Source organism: Cydia pomonella, chromosome 3 (assembly GCF_033807575.1).
Source record: "Cydia pomonella isolate Wapato2018A chromosome 3, ilCydPomo1, whole genome shotgun sequence".
Taxonomy (NCBI): domain Eukaryota; kingdom Metazoa; phylum Arthropoda; class Insecta; order Lepidoptera; family Tortricidae; genus Cydia; species Cydia pomonella.
The window spans coordinates 16946017-16963633 of NC_084705.1; the positions used below are offsets into that span (position 1 = coordinate 16946017).

The 17617-nt window shown below is 35.0% G+C and overlaps 1 protein-coding gene across 1 annotated transcript in view; it reads right to left on the reverse strand.

Annotated features, from left to right (window-relative positions):
- Window positions 1–2790: 2790 nt before the first annotated feature.
- Window positions 2791–17617, reverse strand: part of LOC133516643 (uncharacterized) — a 49396-nt gene continuing 34569 nt past the window's right edge. Inside the window, exon 12 of the mRNA XM_061849660.1 lies at window positions 2791–16687. Coding sequence (XP_061705644.1) covers window positions 16451–16687 — 237 coding nt within the window. The 3' untranslated portion in view covers window positions 2791–16450. The remainder of the gene's footprint in view (window positions 16688–17617) is intronic.

Below are 17617 nucleotides of genomic sequence, written 5' to 3' on the forward strand. Positions count from 1 at the left end.
GACACCATCGCCACTAAATTACTTAATGCATAATTTTCTTTTCGATTCGCTTATATTTTTCACGTTAAAAAATACGGCAATATGATTTTGGCCGCCTCGGCCGCCTTCGAACTCAAAATTGGTTACGTTTTCTCATATGTAGTCTGCCTCTTTTGCACTTATGGCTTGTTCATATACGTCATGGCTTCCCTTTCGCACACTTCATCTGTCTGTCAAGCGAAGCGACTGACATGTCTCTGGGTTAAATTGAAAAATACAGCCGCCATCTTGAATTTCTGCATATTTACTCTAAACAAGATGAAAATCGATATCTGAAGATCCGAGAAGCCCTTTATTATGAATCTAAGGCCAAAATGGATAAAATACCACCATCTTGGATTCATGCATTTTTGCTTTGATCAAGATAAAAATCGATATCTGAGGATCCGAAAGACGCTTTATTATGAATCTGAGGAAAAAATTGCAAAACTCGGCCGGCATTTTGTTCTGATCAATATGAAAAAAAAACTGCCATGTTGAATTTCTCTGCTTTGATCAAAATTAAAATCGATTTTTGAAGATCTGAGAGGCCCTTCATTAGGAATCGGAGGTTAAATTAGACTAAACAGCAGGCATCTTGAATTTCAGCATTTTTGCTCCGATTGAAGAAGAAAATATATTGTAGCACCTCTCTACAGAGGTAGCATGTTGTACGACGCACACGTAAAGCTATTCCCTCTGCATTTATACGTATGTACATGTACCCAATAAATACTTAAATATGAAATAAAATCGATATCTAAGGATCCGAGAGGCGCTTCATTATGAATCTCAGGTCAACATTGGAATAAACGGCCGTCATCTTTAATATCTCCATTTTTTGCTATAATCAAGGCGAAAATCGATATCTGAGAATCCGATGGGTCGTTTATTATATATCTGAGGGCAAAATTAGAATAAACGACATTGGAATTATCTGCCCCCCTATCACTCTTGCATATTCGAGCGATAGAGAGGCAGGTAACAAAATTTCGATTTGCGTGTTTCGCGGTAGGCAAAGTGTTTTTTACATCTTATAAATAGGGAAATGCCACAACCGCTCCGAAAAAAAGTTGTCCGTAGGGTATCTACTCATTTGACAAGTCAGTAACATCTGTAAAAGAATGATTGGATAATTCGTGACGAGCTAAAAGGGACTATAAATTTATATAATACGAATACGATAGGTGATACGAAGTTCACCGGGTCAGCCAGTAGTGAATAAATATGTATCACCTTACGCCCATGAAACGGCCAAGCGATATAGGTATGTTGACTAAGGTCCGAGTTTGTGAAGATAGGGCTTGTAGAGTTAGAAGCTTGGCTCTACAAGAGATCCGATAACTTTGACAGTGCGAGCCTTATGGTTTCGTCTTGGCAACATTTTACATGAAAATGTTTTGTAATCGCCAAAAATCTTAATTGCATGCCAGCAGCAGATTGTACTCCGATTGAGCTGTTACATAATTTTTTACCTTAATACTATCACAATAGTTGTTTCTTAATAACGTTTTTGCTTCGGAACGGCCCGAAGATGCCTCTGCATAAAAAACTAGTCCTTTGTTTAACAGATTAGAGCCAGAGCCGAAAAAAAACATCTCAGAACATGTCTACTATACAAGCACAGCGCGTAGCTCGCGCTTATAGTGAATGCGTCATATTTAAATTATTCGGCCGATTTTTTGGGGAAAGCTCGTGGTTGAAAACTTGACTTCTGATCCTGCAAGATCTAAACCGAATGATGAGAATTAGCAAAATTAAATAAACTACGTGAAGTCTATTCGGCACATTTATCTCTAGCTGTCTAGTGGCCTAAAAAGGCCTTATATTCCGTTGTAATTAATTGAACCATTTTTCACACAAATCAAAATTGCATTTGTTTTGGCGGGTTTAGTGTGCGTTGCGTTGCGATGCGTCGCGTTGTTTCGTGACAAGCGTCGTCGCAGTGTCAACGCTGCGTCGTATGGCATATATTTTTTATGACATGCCACATTAATGCGTTGCGACGACGACGCGTCGCTAATGCAACGCAACGCAGCAGTGTGGCCTTACTATTTTAGTATTTTATGCAACAGTTGTATAAGAAGGGTCAAAAAAGGCGAGTGGCGTGAGTTACAATGTGAGCCGGAGCCGAAGGCGTAGGCGAACATTGTAAAGGAATACGCCACGAGAATTTTTTGACCTACTTATACAACGTTGCATACAATATTTTTCCTACGAGTCAACAAAAATAAATCTTAATTTAGGTAAACAAATTACAGCAAAAGTATATAGCCAAGACGCGCGAGCATACCTTGTTACGCGCCCGGCCCGCCCCGGGCCGCGGCCGGCCGGTCGGCGACACCTCCTCGTAACTCATGAGGCCCTGGTACTTGCTACTTGCTAAATTAATTTTTTGGACAGTTTTTTCTCAATTTTGGCCACCGTAGCCTTCGTACTCTATGGGTGTTGCTATATTACGGGTGTCACATGCGTGTTTCTGACTTATGAAGTAATTATTTTTACTATGCAACGAAATGAATATTTTGTAAGTTGGCAGCAATGCACTTAGTTTAAAACTGTATTCGTTTTGGTTTTGTTAGGTTGGTAGCCATTAATCGCAGTAACATTATAGCTTATAAAAGCACAAGAGCTTTTATGAGGAATAGACAATATAGACTTTTCTTGAAATCTTTTATGTATGTTCTTATATTCGTGTTAATGAATGCATAAATGACAGATAACAGTAGAGGAGTAGGAAAACGGTTTAACGTAAAAATAAAACTTCACAAAACATTTTTTATTCATTATATATTTTTTGTCAGAAGGTAATTAATACAGTGCCAAAACAGTAACAAAATATTAGTAAGAAAAAAATTCTGCATCTAGCATGAACTACTGAATATCCAGACGAGCGGTACCTAACCGGTCAAGGACAACATTTAACACTTAAGTTTCACAACATTTGAACAAGACAATTGGCATAGTAGAATTATCTTTATAAACTTGTGTACTAGACTCAACATCGATACGCCTAAATGGATAATGTTTGGGGGTGGTGTGTGCTTGGTCAAATTTTATATCAAATAAATCATGTTTGTTTACCTACAACATGACAACTTCATTAGTAAAAAAAATGGCACTAAAAAAATAAAAAAATAACCATTATATTTATAATGGAGCTGAGAAAAAGTCACGTAAATATAATCTTATTATACTATTAAATTTGATTTTTATACCTAGTATGGTCAATCATTTGCTTATAAAATTAGTGTAGTAATATATTTATTCACTAAATTTACTTCATTAAAAAAAAAATGCGCCTAATAAGTGATAAGTGTGTAAATCAAAAGTCATAACCATCAGGTATCTACGGTCTATTAAAACCATTTTCATACGACCAATAAAATTGAGATAATAAATTACACGCTATTATAATTTTTCGAGCAATGTAAAAGGGTACATATATAGTGGAAACTTTTGACCTGGGTTTATTTTAGCTAGCGCAGGTAAAGATGAATTCAACGATAAAACTTCTAAGAGATGTATGGTAAATAAAGAAAATAAAACTCGCTGCCTTACACGTAGCTACAGTCCCTTCAGCCCAATTCAATTAAGTATAAATAAGAGAAGCACACGACCACCCGCCACTATAATACTGCTGAGCAGCCACCGTTCGTTACAACATAGCCGAAACTGCCCTAAATCAGTCTGTCTTCGCCAAACCGCGTATATCTAAAACATTAATCACAAAGATACTGTATACATGGATCTAACACGCAGACAGATTGATAAAATAATTTACTCTTTAGGTAATCATCCTATGTAAAATGCTATATATTCAGCAAAGTGAAGTGAGCTACACTTAAATACATATATATCCCTTGGTCCAATGCGACAGCTAACTTGGCATCTTATGAAAAACTATTTTAGCTTCGTAATCATTTTTGATTATTATTTTTTCAAACACTTTGATTGCACACGTCTACGTATCTACTCCACTAACTCAGCTGCATGGGCTATATAAACTAAGTAAAATTCAGTGTGGAGTTGCTATAAAAATACTAAATATTAATGATCCAATTAGCAGACCAGTTACTGTTATAATATCTGGGTTGGTCGAGGCATGACTATGCTGATTATTGAGTTTAATAAGTAAAAATGTATAAGTGATACAAAATTACAAATAATATCAGTGATATCAAATTCCTTTTGTGTTAATATTGTATTGAAACAATGCTTAAACATTGTAATGGGTCGATTCGAACTTTAAGATGCGTCAAATATTAGGTCTAAATACGATATGGGACGGAAATGTCAGTCAAAAGTGACGTTTCTTCAAAAAAAACGTCACTTTGGACACTGACATATCCGATCCATATCGTATCTAGACCTAATATTTGAGGTATTTTAAAATTCGAATCGGGCCGTAAGTGTTAAACGTAAAATTATTGTATGTCAGGTACGAGACGTGCGCCATCAAATGCATAACACACGATACACTCGCGATACCGATACTGAATTAAGATTTAATAAGCTCATAAAATTCGATATTCACCACAGACAGTATATTTTGTATTATTTTTTAAGTATCTTAAAACATCTAGGTAATTTTTCTACCGGACAGATCCAAAGTTTACATGAGATAGGACTAGCGATTTTCATTTAGTTTATTCATCTAAATTTTAATAACAAACACAGTTTGCCTACAAAGCTTTGCTAAAAACAACAAATAAAGTTATAACAAGAAACAATGATAAACATCAGTAAGCTGTCTTAGTTAAAACAATAGGCATCGAACAGTGCTGCCGCTTAATCTGTTTGTCGTAAGGTTTTCCTTTTAGCCAATATGTTGCAAATACACATAAGCCTACATCATATAGGTCAACACGCCAGCGTGGCAGTGTACACAAATATAATCAAATTCAACAAGAACTGAGCCACGTCGCTTCGGAAACCCAATGTATAGAAAAGGCTAGTTCTATTAGCTACCATGTTTGCAACGATTACTTGTCGTTGGGGTCTAACTATAAGTGATCAGCTTTTTAGTGCATACAGTGAAAAGCTGATCACTTATAGGTACACCCAAGCGTCGTGGCTAATATAGACTTTTGAAGTATGATGCCGTGAAAGATACGAGTATATTTACAAAATTAAAAACGTGTCCATAAGCTCATGAATTGGTTAAGTAATGTAATGGAGTGAAACCCCTTCAAACCGTTTAGATACAGTCATCATCAGATATATCGGAGCGGCCAAGGTATTCACAAATATCTGAACACGCCTCTATTGTCAAGGCAAGGATATATCGGATGGCGACTTTACAATTAATATATATGTAAACAATCGAATCTTTGACGGTATTTATTCTGTGAAACAACGTCACTAGCATCCCATACGAATTTTATTGTATGTTATATAATTGTCAAACAGATATCTAAATATATCATTCAATTTACACCAAATATGTTCAATGTTTCACTACTTTTTAATTTCTGATGCACAAACAATTGGTAACAATACAAAGTACCAAACTATGAAATCGGATAAAGTGACTCGGCGCTATTGTATCTATGGGGTTATTGTATCTTACTCGTAAAGGTATACAGGATTTAGAAAGTGACATCGACGCGCACTGCTTCACACTGACAGCACTGTTTTACTACTACCATGGGGCTAAGGAATTTAGTACTTACATTAGTAGTATAAACCCGCATATAATATATAATATATATATTTAAGTAATAGTCGGTCAGCGAATTGCTTTTATTTCGCTTAAAATAAACGTTCGGTAGAAACATGCTTATTTTAAAAGCAAAACATGCGATTTTTTAAATTATATATTTATTACAATAGCCCCGGTTCACAATTGTTTAACAAGAATCTATAAAACAAGTTACGTGAACACTTAGCTTAAAAATGAAGAATATTAATCTACTTGATAAAAGGGTGAAAACAGCTTGTTGATAAAGGAACATTTGTATTCCAATACATTCAGTCGTATAAATTTATAACAATTACGCACGGGTAATTCCCATGTATTACATCATTTTAGATTTCCACAGCAGTTACGTACTTTATGTAGTAACGTTTTAACACTGTCGTTTAACTCACTTATAACTTAAAAAGAAATAAACATAGAAATACAATATTGGTGTCGACCACTGCAGTATAGCACCACAATTAAAACTAACAGTTACACACTACTGAGACGCTGGGTTATATCGTACACAACAAGAGTCTGCCCCTTTTTACTATGCTAGAATAATGAAATGGACACTGTATTCCTTATAATCAAGTAAACACACAGTTGTACTATTATTTAAAGTTTTTTAGTTAAATTTGTTATATTTTTGATTGGAAGCATTAGGCACCGTTCGCCTTTTATTATGTACCTCTGTAGTGAACTTGATAAAGTTTCCATTTCTCATAGTAATATGATCAAAAACAATACACTCCTTTTTTGGGCAGTCGTGTAACAAGAGCAGACGGCGTACCCACGACAAACAGCATCTCTTCAACAGAGATGGAAACAAAATGGCTCTTCGTTCTGATAGCTATCCGTACTTAACCAGTATTGTGTTAAAAATAATTCACAAACACTTACACCTATAAAAATATTTTAGAAATTCTCACTTACTTTTAAGAGGAACTGGCAAAATAAATCCTGTATTACCCATTTTCAACTCACAATTCAATACAAAAACCAGATTTGGTCCTCACATATAAAAATTCATGATGCCATTCCTAAAAATTGGACAGAACTCACTGTATGCGAACTATCGAGTAGCAAAAATATTAGTAGACTATCCACGCATAAACAATGGCTCAAAATATATTAAATCCACTAAATACTCAATAGAAAAAAAAACATGCGACTCGTGCGTCGAGACTACGAGCGTCGACAAACTTAAAAAACTAGGAGTAACATTACAGTGAGGTGGACGCAAGTGCCTCCCTGGACGGCGTAGAACTAACCGGAAGGAAATTTATGACATGTAGTTAACAATAATCAGGTAGGTACAAGAGGCTATACAGATATTACTATAGTAAGGCTTATATTAAAATGTTGCCTTTCCGACAACTAAATTCTTAAACCAATGCGCTTACATTCAAAGCGTAACGGGCAACTAATCTAACCATAGAAAGCTTTAAAATATTTTACACCGTCCAAACGTTGTCATAATCTTATTACGAGACACAATCAGATTAGTAGATATCAAAAATTCGAGGTTATCTGAAATGTTTACGTATGAGCTCGCTCGAGGCACAGGCCCACCTTTATATTATTGTCCACACTCATTCCGCTATAACATTAACATTTTGCAACTAATATATAAAACATCCCGATATCCTTACCTCACTACTTCCTTAGTATCAAAAAACAGTGATTATTTTTTACTAGAATAGAGTATTTGTGCACGATGCGCTCGCTGGTTCATAAGAATCTCACCTTAACGCAAGGACACCGATCATAATATAGTTTACCAAATTGTTCTAAGGCCGTCGGCCGTACAAAACATGAACTATTACCTATAAGCTTTAGGACCAGCCACCTAAACTAAATCATAGTGCAGAGAAAAGTAGATCGCTACATCTTAAACGCATGCGAGCGACACTTAACTAAATATTACAACTTCAAGTTCTTATGTAAACTACAATAACGATTTAAGTCAAACATTAGTAACGATGTTTTAATTTTACAATATATCTTCGAATTATTCCATATTTGATAAAACATCGTTTATGTATACAGACTATACAGTGTCCTATAACTCGAACCTGACTTGATGACAAACAAATGCAAATTAAAAATCATCGAATGGATGAGAAATGTTACAATGAGATGAAAGCGAATCACTTTTCTCATTCCACTATGTTTAAATATCTAGTCTGTCTAGGTTCACAACTAGCATCTTTTAAAACAGTTTTTTTTAAATGCGTTACACATTGCAGGAACCATTGTCTATACAGTGAGTAATGCTTTCTACAGAGTTTATATTTTATAAATATCCATCCATAGATTATTATCAAATTCCATAAAGCTCTAATATTGATCCACATTCACAATGCCTCCGCCGAGACTCACTGAAGCAATGGCTTGAGGAACGTAACGCTAAACCATGCACTAGGTACTATAACAGACTTTAAATCATGATCACCTTCTACAATTAGATCTTAACCACCATACAATATTAAAATTAAAAATAAGTATTAATCAAATCCATGTAACGAAAATTAAGCGAAACGGTGCGTCTTGCTCACGCCACAATGTTTTGAGACTATATTGTGCTGTGCTGCTATGTAGTTATGTCGGCGCGCTTGAACAATTTCAGAAGCATAGTTCAAAAATGTAAGACCTTTTTGATCGCAAACATAGTATTAACCTGTCCAGTCTTGATATTAGCCTAATATAACACAAACCTAGCTGAACGATAGTGTGCTATATATTTGTACATTCAGGATTTAGAAGTGAAGATTCATGTCATCCTGGATAACGATTCTAACCATAAGCAGTTTGAGCTTACTCAAAACCACAATCAAGGGATAGAATTGCGGTTAGCAATAGAAAAACAAACTGCAACGTTTTAGAATAGGCATCCAGCTATTAAGCTACAGGCGTCATCGGCATCTAGGGCAACGCCCTGCACGCGCGACACGTACAGATATAGATTAAATCTTACCTAGCTAATGATGGATCCAACTCTTAATAGTGAAGCCCCAATGGGCTCAAGCTCCGTATACAATCATGGACGCTTTTACAGAAAATTCTTAAAAACTCACTATTAAAAAAATAACCAACAACCGCTATATTATTCACCCACGCATTATCTAGCTACATTATCTAGCGTTCTTAGGATACAGTATTATGACCTTAGTACCATGCTTTAGTCATAGAAAACGTTGCCTCTTTGTTACAAATATGAGAAATAATTTAATTAAAATGTATGACGGCACAATTACACTGGATTCTAGTGCCGTTTTACTAACAAATATGGATACGTATAAATAGCCCAACAACTCAACCCCAGTCAACAGACAGAAGGACGTACTGCTGACACCGTCACAGAAATATTCCTTATATTATTATAAGCCGCAAGCCTGGCTTTTAAGTACTGCATAGTTTTGGTATTTTAGAATAATTCACATTATATTTAAGGACTAAAAGGACAATATCTTTATAATTACATTTAGGTTATATCACACAATATTCTTACAAAGATATGCTGATTTAAGCGTTGGTCAATAGAAATTCTGAATATAATTTATAATAAGTTATTTAATTATATTCTATAGCGTTTTATTAAATAGGAATTGAATCAAAAAAGGATCAGAAAGCGGGAGTAAAATGCGCCAGCGAGAAGCTTAATCTATGTGAAAAATTCAATATGATTGGACGGAAGGAACGATTATTTGAGCTAAAACAAATTTGGGCACTGGAGCCGGCGTTTTGACGATTGGAGCGTTGCCTAAACACTATTCCAACTCACAGCCATGGAACTTTAAAGCTGATATACAATCGTATATCGGTCGTAGGCCAACACGGTGTCTATAGTTTCACCGACACGACAAATGCCAATGTAGTACACTGACCTAATATGTAACGAAGCAAAAAAAATACCGTATTTTTAAAACAAAATAATAAATATACACATTGTTAAGTTTACTGAAACACACACTACATTGTCACATGAATACATGACTGCAACTATCTTACACAAAATGTATATCTAGCATAGCCTAACACAAAAAGTTCTACATTTTATTTTTACACAAGAAAACTCTTCTAAGCTGAAACATCTAATCAAATCTAAACTCTAGACTAGTTCATTAAACACACAGCTAGCGATCGATACTACCTAAACGCGCTATGCATAGATACATATATATGATCATGAATTCTGATTAGATACACCTGACGCTGGCTGTCTACTCACAAAACGTCAAAAATTTATAACGATATTGCAACGCCCCAATCTAAGCCCTCTATCTAATAAAAAATGAAGCTAGAGGTGGCACTTTAGCAATTTAGTGATCCAGTTCTAAAATCCACAACTTTGTATCAAATTTGAGTATATAATTTAGCAATTAATAGCATATATTATTAGCATGCAGGAAACAAATTTTAACCAACCGAAAAATTATTACTCAATACGACGAAAATTTACGACGAATTTGTTCAGGGATTTTAACATCCAAATTAAGTTATAAGCGAATTACCGCTCGTAATAGGATTTTATATGACTAAATAATTAACTAAATACTTCATGTCTTTTAGAACTGAATTGATCATTCAAGGTGGGCCATGTCCCAGCGCTATTTTAAATTCATTCTCGTCTTGAGTGAAGTTACTAGCACTGTAAATAGAGGTCTGGCTTGAATGTGGCAATTTACCAACACTTCTGTATAAAACCTACGTATGGAACTTTGAATTCAAAACAATCAATAATATGTTGTTACGAAACGTTATTTTAAGTGAAGTGTACAAAAGGCAGCCCGCACCTGGAAAGTCGGTAATACAGGAAGACAAGGCGGATAGGAAGCAGATTTTAATAAAATAGTTATAATTGTGATTTACGTACCCGATACGTATATATGACCGCATTGTCGAGGCCAGGACGAATACCATTAAATATGTGCTTCTCTTAATGTTTTAAGACAAATAAGTCACATTCGGAAGTCCAATTAGAATAAGACTGAAGGCCTCTTAGCGATAATAATTAGTCCCGGCGCCGGCCACTAGTTTAATATAACCAGTGCACGGGCAAGCCCTTATAAAAATAGATGCCGTTTGCTTCAAAGTGACACGTCAAATAATCATATTTTACAGTACATATGGTGCTACTTTATAGCACTTGTGCGAAAATTTGCATATTACGTTACTGTGTCGAACATTTAAAGGGCCATATGTACTGTAAAACGTTGTACGATACATGTGCGAATAGGTAATTCGCAACTCGTGTCGATTTAAAACACTCCCATCGGTCGTGTTTTAATTTATCGCCACTCGTTACGAATTTCCTATTTTTCGCACTTGTATCGTAAATAACTATTAAAATAGTAGGTAATATACAGTTGTTCTGGTACTACTGTGATTGGGATTTATTCTAATTTAACTACAAGCAATTCATAGCCGCTGTAGTATTTTCATAACAGATTATATTATGTGTATAAGTAAATAAATTCATCAGAGTCAAATCAATAGAAAATAAATATGAAGTTTTAACAAAAACTACAGCGATGTGTTACGAGACATAAATACACATACAAAAAATGTTTAAGAGTTCGGATTTGAGAGTAGCATAGTTCTTGAGAAGAGATTATAAAAGTATTAGTCAGTTGAAGAGGGTTTTACAAATGTACAGTCGAGTTCATAAATATGTATACATTTCTTTACCTTAATCCATTGCAATAAGGTGAAAAAATGTATACATATTTATGAACTCGACTGTACACTGCCTTCACGATGCAGGTTCATCATTTCGCTATTTTTGTTTAAGTACTGAACAGAAAAGATCTTTTTCAGTGTAATAATTATTAAATGTCGACTTGATATTGCCATTGCTAAAAACCTACCCAAATAACTGCTTGAACAAGCATATTTATCGACAATTTTATCTCTAACACATCGCTCTAGCACAGGCAAGACATAACATGCAACAATCAACAGAAAATATATCTATATCGCTTATCTCCCTATAATTGATTTTTAAAATAAATATGCTACATTTAAATAATTTTGGTCTGAAATGGGCTAAGCGTCTGAGAGACAGGGCAATAATCGTCCATTAACACTGATAATTTTATTTGTAAACATATCATCAGTATTATTGATCGAGCCTGAAGAGTGAGGTAAATAGTTACAAGTATGGCAACAATGGAAATAGACACCGAGTTTATGAAGGAAATGTACTACTAGAGGGATTTATGTAAGACGGCTCCTGTGTGCAGGAAGAGTTTCCAGACGAGTCATCTGTAATTATGTACAAGGGAGAAACTTCGCGTGGACTTTGAAATCTGAAAGTACAGCTTAATAAATGATATATACACATTTTAGTACCTAGGAACCGTCTTCAACAACGCCAATATTATTTAGTTTGGAAACTAAATTAATTGTGCTAACGTTGAATTACTAAATACTATTACTAAATTACGCTAAGTGCGATATTGATTGTACTAATATTTTTTAATTATTTAAACAAATTGGAAGAGATTGCGTGCCTGTAGAGTTGAAAAGAACTGCCAATTTTATTCTGGGGTTATCGTCTACAGATAAAATCACCTCTAACAATTTTGGCACATTAACCAACATGGCCAATATATCGATGTAGGTACAATATCTGGTTACACTAAAAAACCTTTTTAACGGCGGTAAATTTTAGCGCAAAATATAACGGCGGTGTTCACAATAAAATGTGTAGAATAAACAGCCCTTCGCGCGCGAGTGTTTAATGAGATCACCGGGAGTTTTAAATTTAATATTTTTGAATGGAAGTTATTTTTATTTTCATGACTCCTCACTTATTTTACATAAACATGCATGAATCACTTTTTTGTAAACAGCGGTGGCCCATTTATGAATACCACTGTATATGTAGAATTCGTAAACTAAATATTTGAAGCAGATCTTGTGTAATTTAATCTTTGTTATCACATGAAGGGAGGCTATAAATGGCTTCTTACATTTTAAACTGCTAATGTTGTTAGCTACTCCGGTTCTACTCATGAGATTGCAATATTATTGCGAGGGATCTTTCAGTACTTATTGAGGTGGTGTACATTTATTTAGTTATTGATAACCTTTCTAACCATTTTCGGACCAATCCTCGTACTTGCACTTCGCGTTTATTGCGCCAAAATTGTCGACGATTTTATTTAGCAAGCACGTTAATGTCGTGTTTCTAGATTATAGCCCACTATTTCAATGGCAGTTCTCTGTTAGTTCCAAATTCGCATTATTTATATACTTTGATAAATTCTCTAACACACATAAAAACTATCTTCTAATTCGTCTGTCATTTCGAATCGACCCTTTTTGACTCGTCCGAATTGAAATGCAACCGTTAAACATTAAATAAAAGCAAAATAAAATCTAAAACATATTCAATGTCTTAATTTTGTACATTACATAGGGGCTTATCAAATGCATGCACACTTTTTTTAGAAAAGGCACTACCTTCAATGAATACTTAATTAACTTATAGCCATTTCATCAATTCATTTCATATGAGCGTTAGTCGATTTTAGATCGAGTAATTAAACAAAATGATATATTAATATAAGAAGTTTCTATTAAACGGAAAACACGTTTAATTTTTAATGTGCTCTCAACGAGCTTTAAGCTAAGCCCGCGACGATTTGCAACTTTCCTCTTCGCTTTTCGATCTGTGCTGCAAAACCCGCCTATATGTCTAACTTCACCCACATTACTACTAACACCTAAAACTAACATGAACAAAAGATGGAAGATGTTTAATAACACTACGAATATTTTGGTTTGATTCTGCCGTTTTATGGCAGTATATATTACAGCATTTGTGCATCGTTTGTAGGTTATAACTTTTGTTATATATTAAAAATAATAATTAAAGCGTTAATTTTTTTCAGAATATGCTTACAGTACAGATGTTTCATCAAACTCTTTTATAATTACGTAAGCAAATTGACTACAAAAATTTAACTAAGCTAACGTGAGGAACTAACTATTCATCTTACTTCATTTTGGCGGTAAGAAATTACTAAGAACACAATACGAAATAGCACTGTAACACGTCGCGATAAGACTCGCATGCGGTCGTCACAGAACAAGTTAAAATTAACAATTGACGAAAACTAGCCGACCCATCTAAAGAAGCGGTCCCAAACTACTTCAAACTACTTAGGGTATAACTCCATACAACCCTGCCTGTACTAAGCCTAAATACTACACACCGTATAAATCAAATACATTAAATAAATATAAATTGGTACACTTACACTCTAACAGTTTATAACTTCATATATTTTGTTTATTTGCACGAAACGTGATATATTAAAATAGTGTCAACTAGTTATTAAAGTAGAAACATCACATTTTATTATAGTTCTCTTTCTGCGTTGGTGTGAGCGAAAACGTTTGGAAATGCCTTTTATTTGGTTAATGGTCTATCAGTCTCTGCGAATGGGGATGACCTTAGGTTTTACAAGTCTATCAATACTCTGATCTTATCAAGTTTACTCAATTCCTGTTGGTCCTGTTACCCTTGGATGACTAGAGTTTTGTGCTCAAAAATATTCTTACAAACCGAGAAATTAGATGCCTTTCTAGCCTTAAACTACGCTATCGAAATCGATTATCGCTTAAAAAAGTGAACGTGGTAATTTTTAATAAAAACGATCAAATATTGTAATCGAAGAACTATCACGAACCTATCAGGTAACAAGAGATTATGCTTCAAACTGTGTAGATGTATTGAAATTAAATTATTAGGTATTTATTTTTATTATCTATATATCGATGTATTTAGAATATCGTTTTATAGTGATATCAATCGGCTTGATCCTCGCTCACACCAAACGAATAATTTGGCAAGTATTAATATTAGCCAATCGTCTTCGTTAGGATAGACATAGAGATAATACTTCGAACCCCAGCCAAGCATGATTATAAGTTCACTTCAGAATACTTAATGGCAAATATAAACTATTTTGCCGACTTATAAACAATCGTATTTCAATACGAATATCTACGCCTGGTTATTAGTTTTACGTTTGTCTTTATTGATATTCATTTTAATGGGTGTTCTGACTAGCAATAATATTATTTTCTACACCTGTTTTGATTATGCGTATCACCCATACAATTGTTGTTTTGTCGATGTTATTTTCCAGCGCAGGACAATTTGTTATTGCTACTTGCTAGAAAGTATTTCGTCTGAAGTGAACAGAATTAGTTACAAATATGCAAGGTAGGTTACTGGCATTAAAAACTAACCCTACACACATCTATTTATAACATTATACTTCATAACAATTAATAGTGGTCTCAGTTATACCTGTGTAAGTGTCGCGAATTCACTTTCTATAAATGCATTATTTCATAATAAAAGTGCATTCGCTCATATATAAGTTAATAATTTATTGTTGATATGATACATTTTCGATTGCCTCTAGCCCTTTATTGAAGTAGCCTTTAAAGTTATTAAAATACTTATTTTCAAGTGGATATGCTCCTGGCCTTGACGGCGACAGGTTTATCTCCAAATGTACTTTTTTGGTATTCTGGTTCACGCGTAAAAATGCATTATAAAATCTTTGTTACTTTAAAATGACAGGGTTTCCCGAAGCCAAACGAAATACAGAATGAAAGTAATTTATAGAAAAAATTATAAAATAGCAAATTTAAATGGACAAATTTAAGCGAAATTAATCTGAGATAATTAGTTGTAAAATGTTATAAAATTCAGTTATTTTTTTGGCTTCAGGCAATTGAGTCGATGACCGAACTGAACAGTTAAAATTGGGAAAGTTTTAAAATTCGATCGAATTAGATCGAAGAAGAGGCGATCTCAGAAGTCAGAGGTGACAACCATCTGTCCTTTTAAGGGCTAGTGTCTTAATGGGATTACTCCCTCGCACACGAGCCGTCTCCATCCTATTTTACAAGCTTTTTCATATTTATTTCCCCAGGTAATTTTGACTCAGGTTACAGCATGAAACTTTTGAAAAAGACGTCTAATATTACTACACATTTTAATGCACTAGTACGATAAATAGATGTTTTAATGTATCAGATTTATTATGTTAGATTGATGTGAGTGTAAATTAATAATAGCATGAAAACCATACTCTGAATAGCTTCTATCTAAACTAAAAAGAAAATGCAGTTTTTGAAATTATTCCCTGATTGTTCATCAACCGCTTTCGTAATGGCCTGGCAGACAAATCGACTTGAATATGAAAACTGTCATTTCAGTTATTGATCATCAACAAATTCATTATTTTTGTAAAACTAAAGCAGTTCTTACACAAATGCAGACTTGTAATACTTTTAAAATACAGATCAAGTAGAGGACATAAGGAGTATTAAAACTGTAAAAAGTAATGGACATTGTAAAAAAGCCTAACAATCCTAGATTATTATAAAAAATTGGCAAATCGATTTTAAACAACACATCATCATAGTTAGAGATGTTTTAAGACCTGATATGTAACAAATTGTATATGACTACTTACTCACCTCTCGATGTTTCATATTCATTTCATCTAGTTTGCCAATTTTTTGCAATAAATTATATTTTTCCAGATTTTTCCATGCAATTTTACTACCATTGAGTAGCCGGACACAGGCTTGCTACAGTTTCATTACTTGGCAGGCAATTGCCACAGGTTTCTCATAGACATGTTCAACACTATCGATTAACTTACATGTTGTTCTATTTCGCACATGGACATACTCTTGACATCAGTTTGCTTAGTTGATAGGGCCCGTGGCCAAGTAGTAAGGGTGGCGGTTCTGCATGAACCGGCTGTCATACCTCTGGTTTTTCTGGTAGAAGTCGTTGCGACCCTGGCTGAGCTTGTGCCTGTAGTTCTGCGTTTTGCGCTGGTTCTTGTCCTTCTCCGCCTGCTTGTTAGATGTATTCGTTTTGTTGTTGTTTGTTTCAGGCCTTGTGTCGGTCTTCACTGTTGAAGCGTCGTTGAGTTTCTCCTGGAGACCAAAACATGGCTGGTCAGGTTCGTAGCGTAAAAAAAAACATTTTAAATATATACTTTTTTTTTTAAGAAGGTATAAAACATCCGTGAGACTTGCGTATGCTCGCTCTGTGTGGATGTGGATTATGGCTTTTATTGTGTAGACAAAAATTTTCCTATCGGCTTTTACCGATTCCGCGTGGATAGGTGCGGGCAGACCCTAACCGCTTGCGTAGAACGGTTTCACGCAATAAATAACGATGGTTACAGCGCTGGTGGCCTAGCGGTAAGAGCGTGCGACTTGCAAACCGGAGGTCGCGGGTTCAAACCCCGGCTCGTACCAATGAGTTTTTCGGAACTCATGTACGAAATATCATTTGATATTTACCAGTCTCTTTTCGGTGAAGGAAAACATGGTGAGGAAACCGGACTAATCCCAATAAGGCCTAGTTTAGCCCTCTGGGTTAGAAGGTCAGATGGCAGTCGCTTTCGTAAAAACTAGCGCCTACGCTAATTCTCGGGCTTAGTTGCCAAGTGCGGACCCCAGGCTCCCATGAGCCGTGGCATAATGCCGGGACAACGCGAGGAAGAAGAGACGCAAAGATACTCCTTCCTCACACCTATTATGAAGATAAAATATTTTTTTATATGCGTTTGACGCATTACATCTCATGCTGCGGTTACCGTTGCGCTCACCGCGTAAAACAATGTTTGGCAATTAGATTATCTGATGTGAAATGATTTCACTCACTCACTCATTCATTTATTGCATACTATATGATGTGCGTCAAACTCAGCGTTTATCGCATAAAACAACTGCGCGCTTTAAATCAATCACGTCATCGACCTGTTTTTTACGATCATCCCTCTAACGTATCCCCGGCATCTGCGTGGGATTTTGAGCTTTGTTCCGAAGTTAAGATCACGTTGTATAAAGATTTTTCAA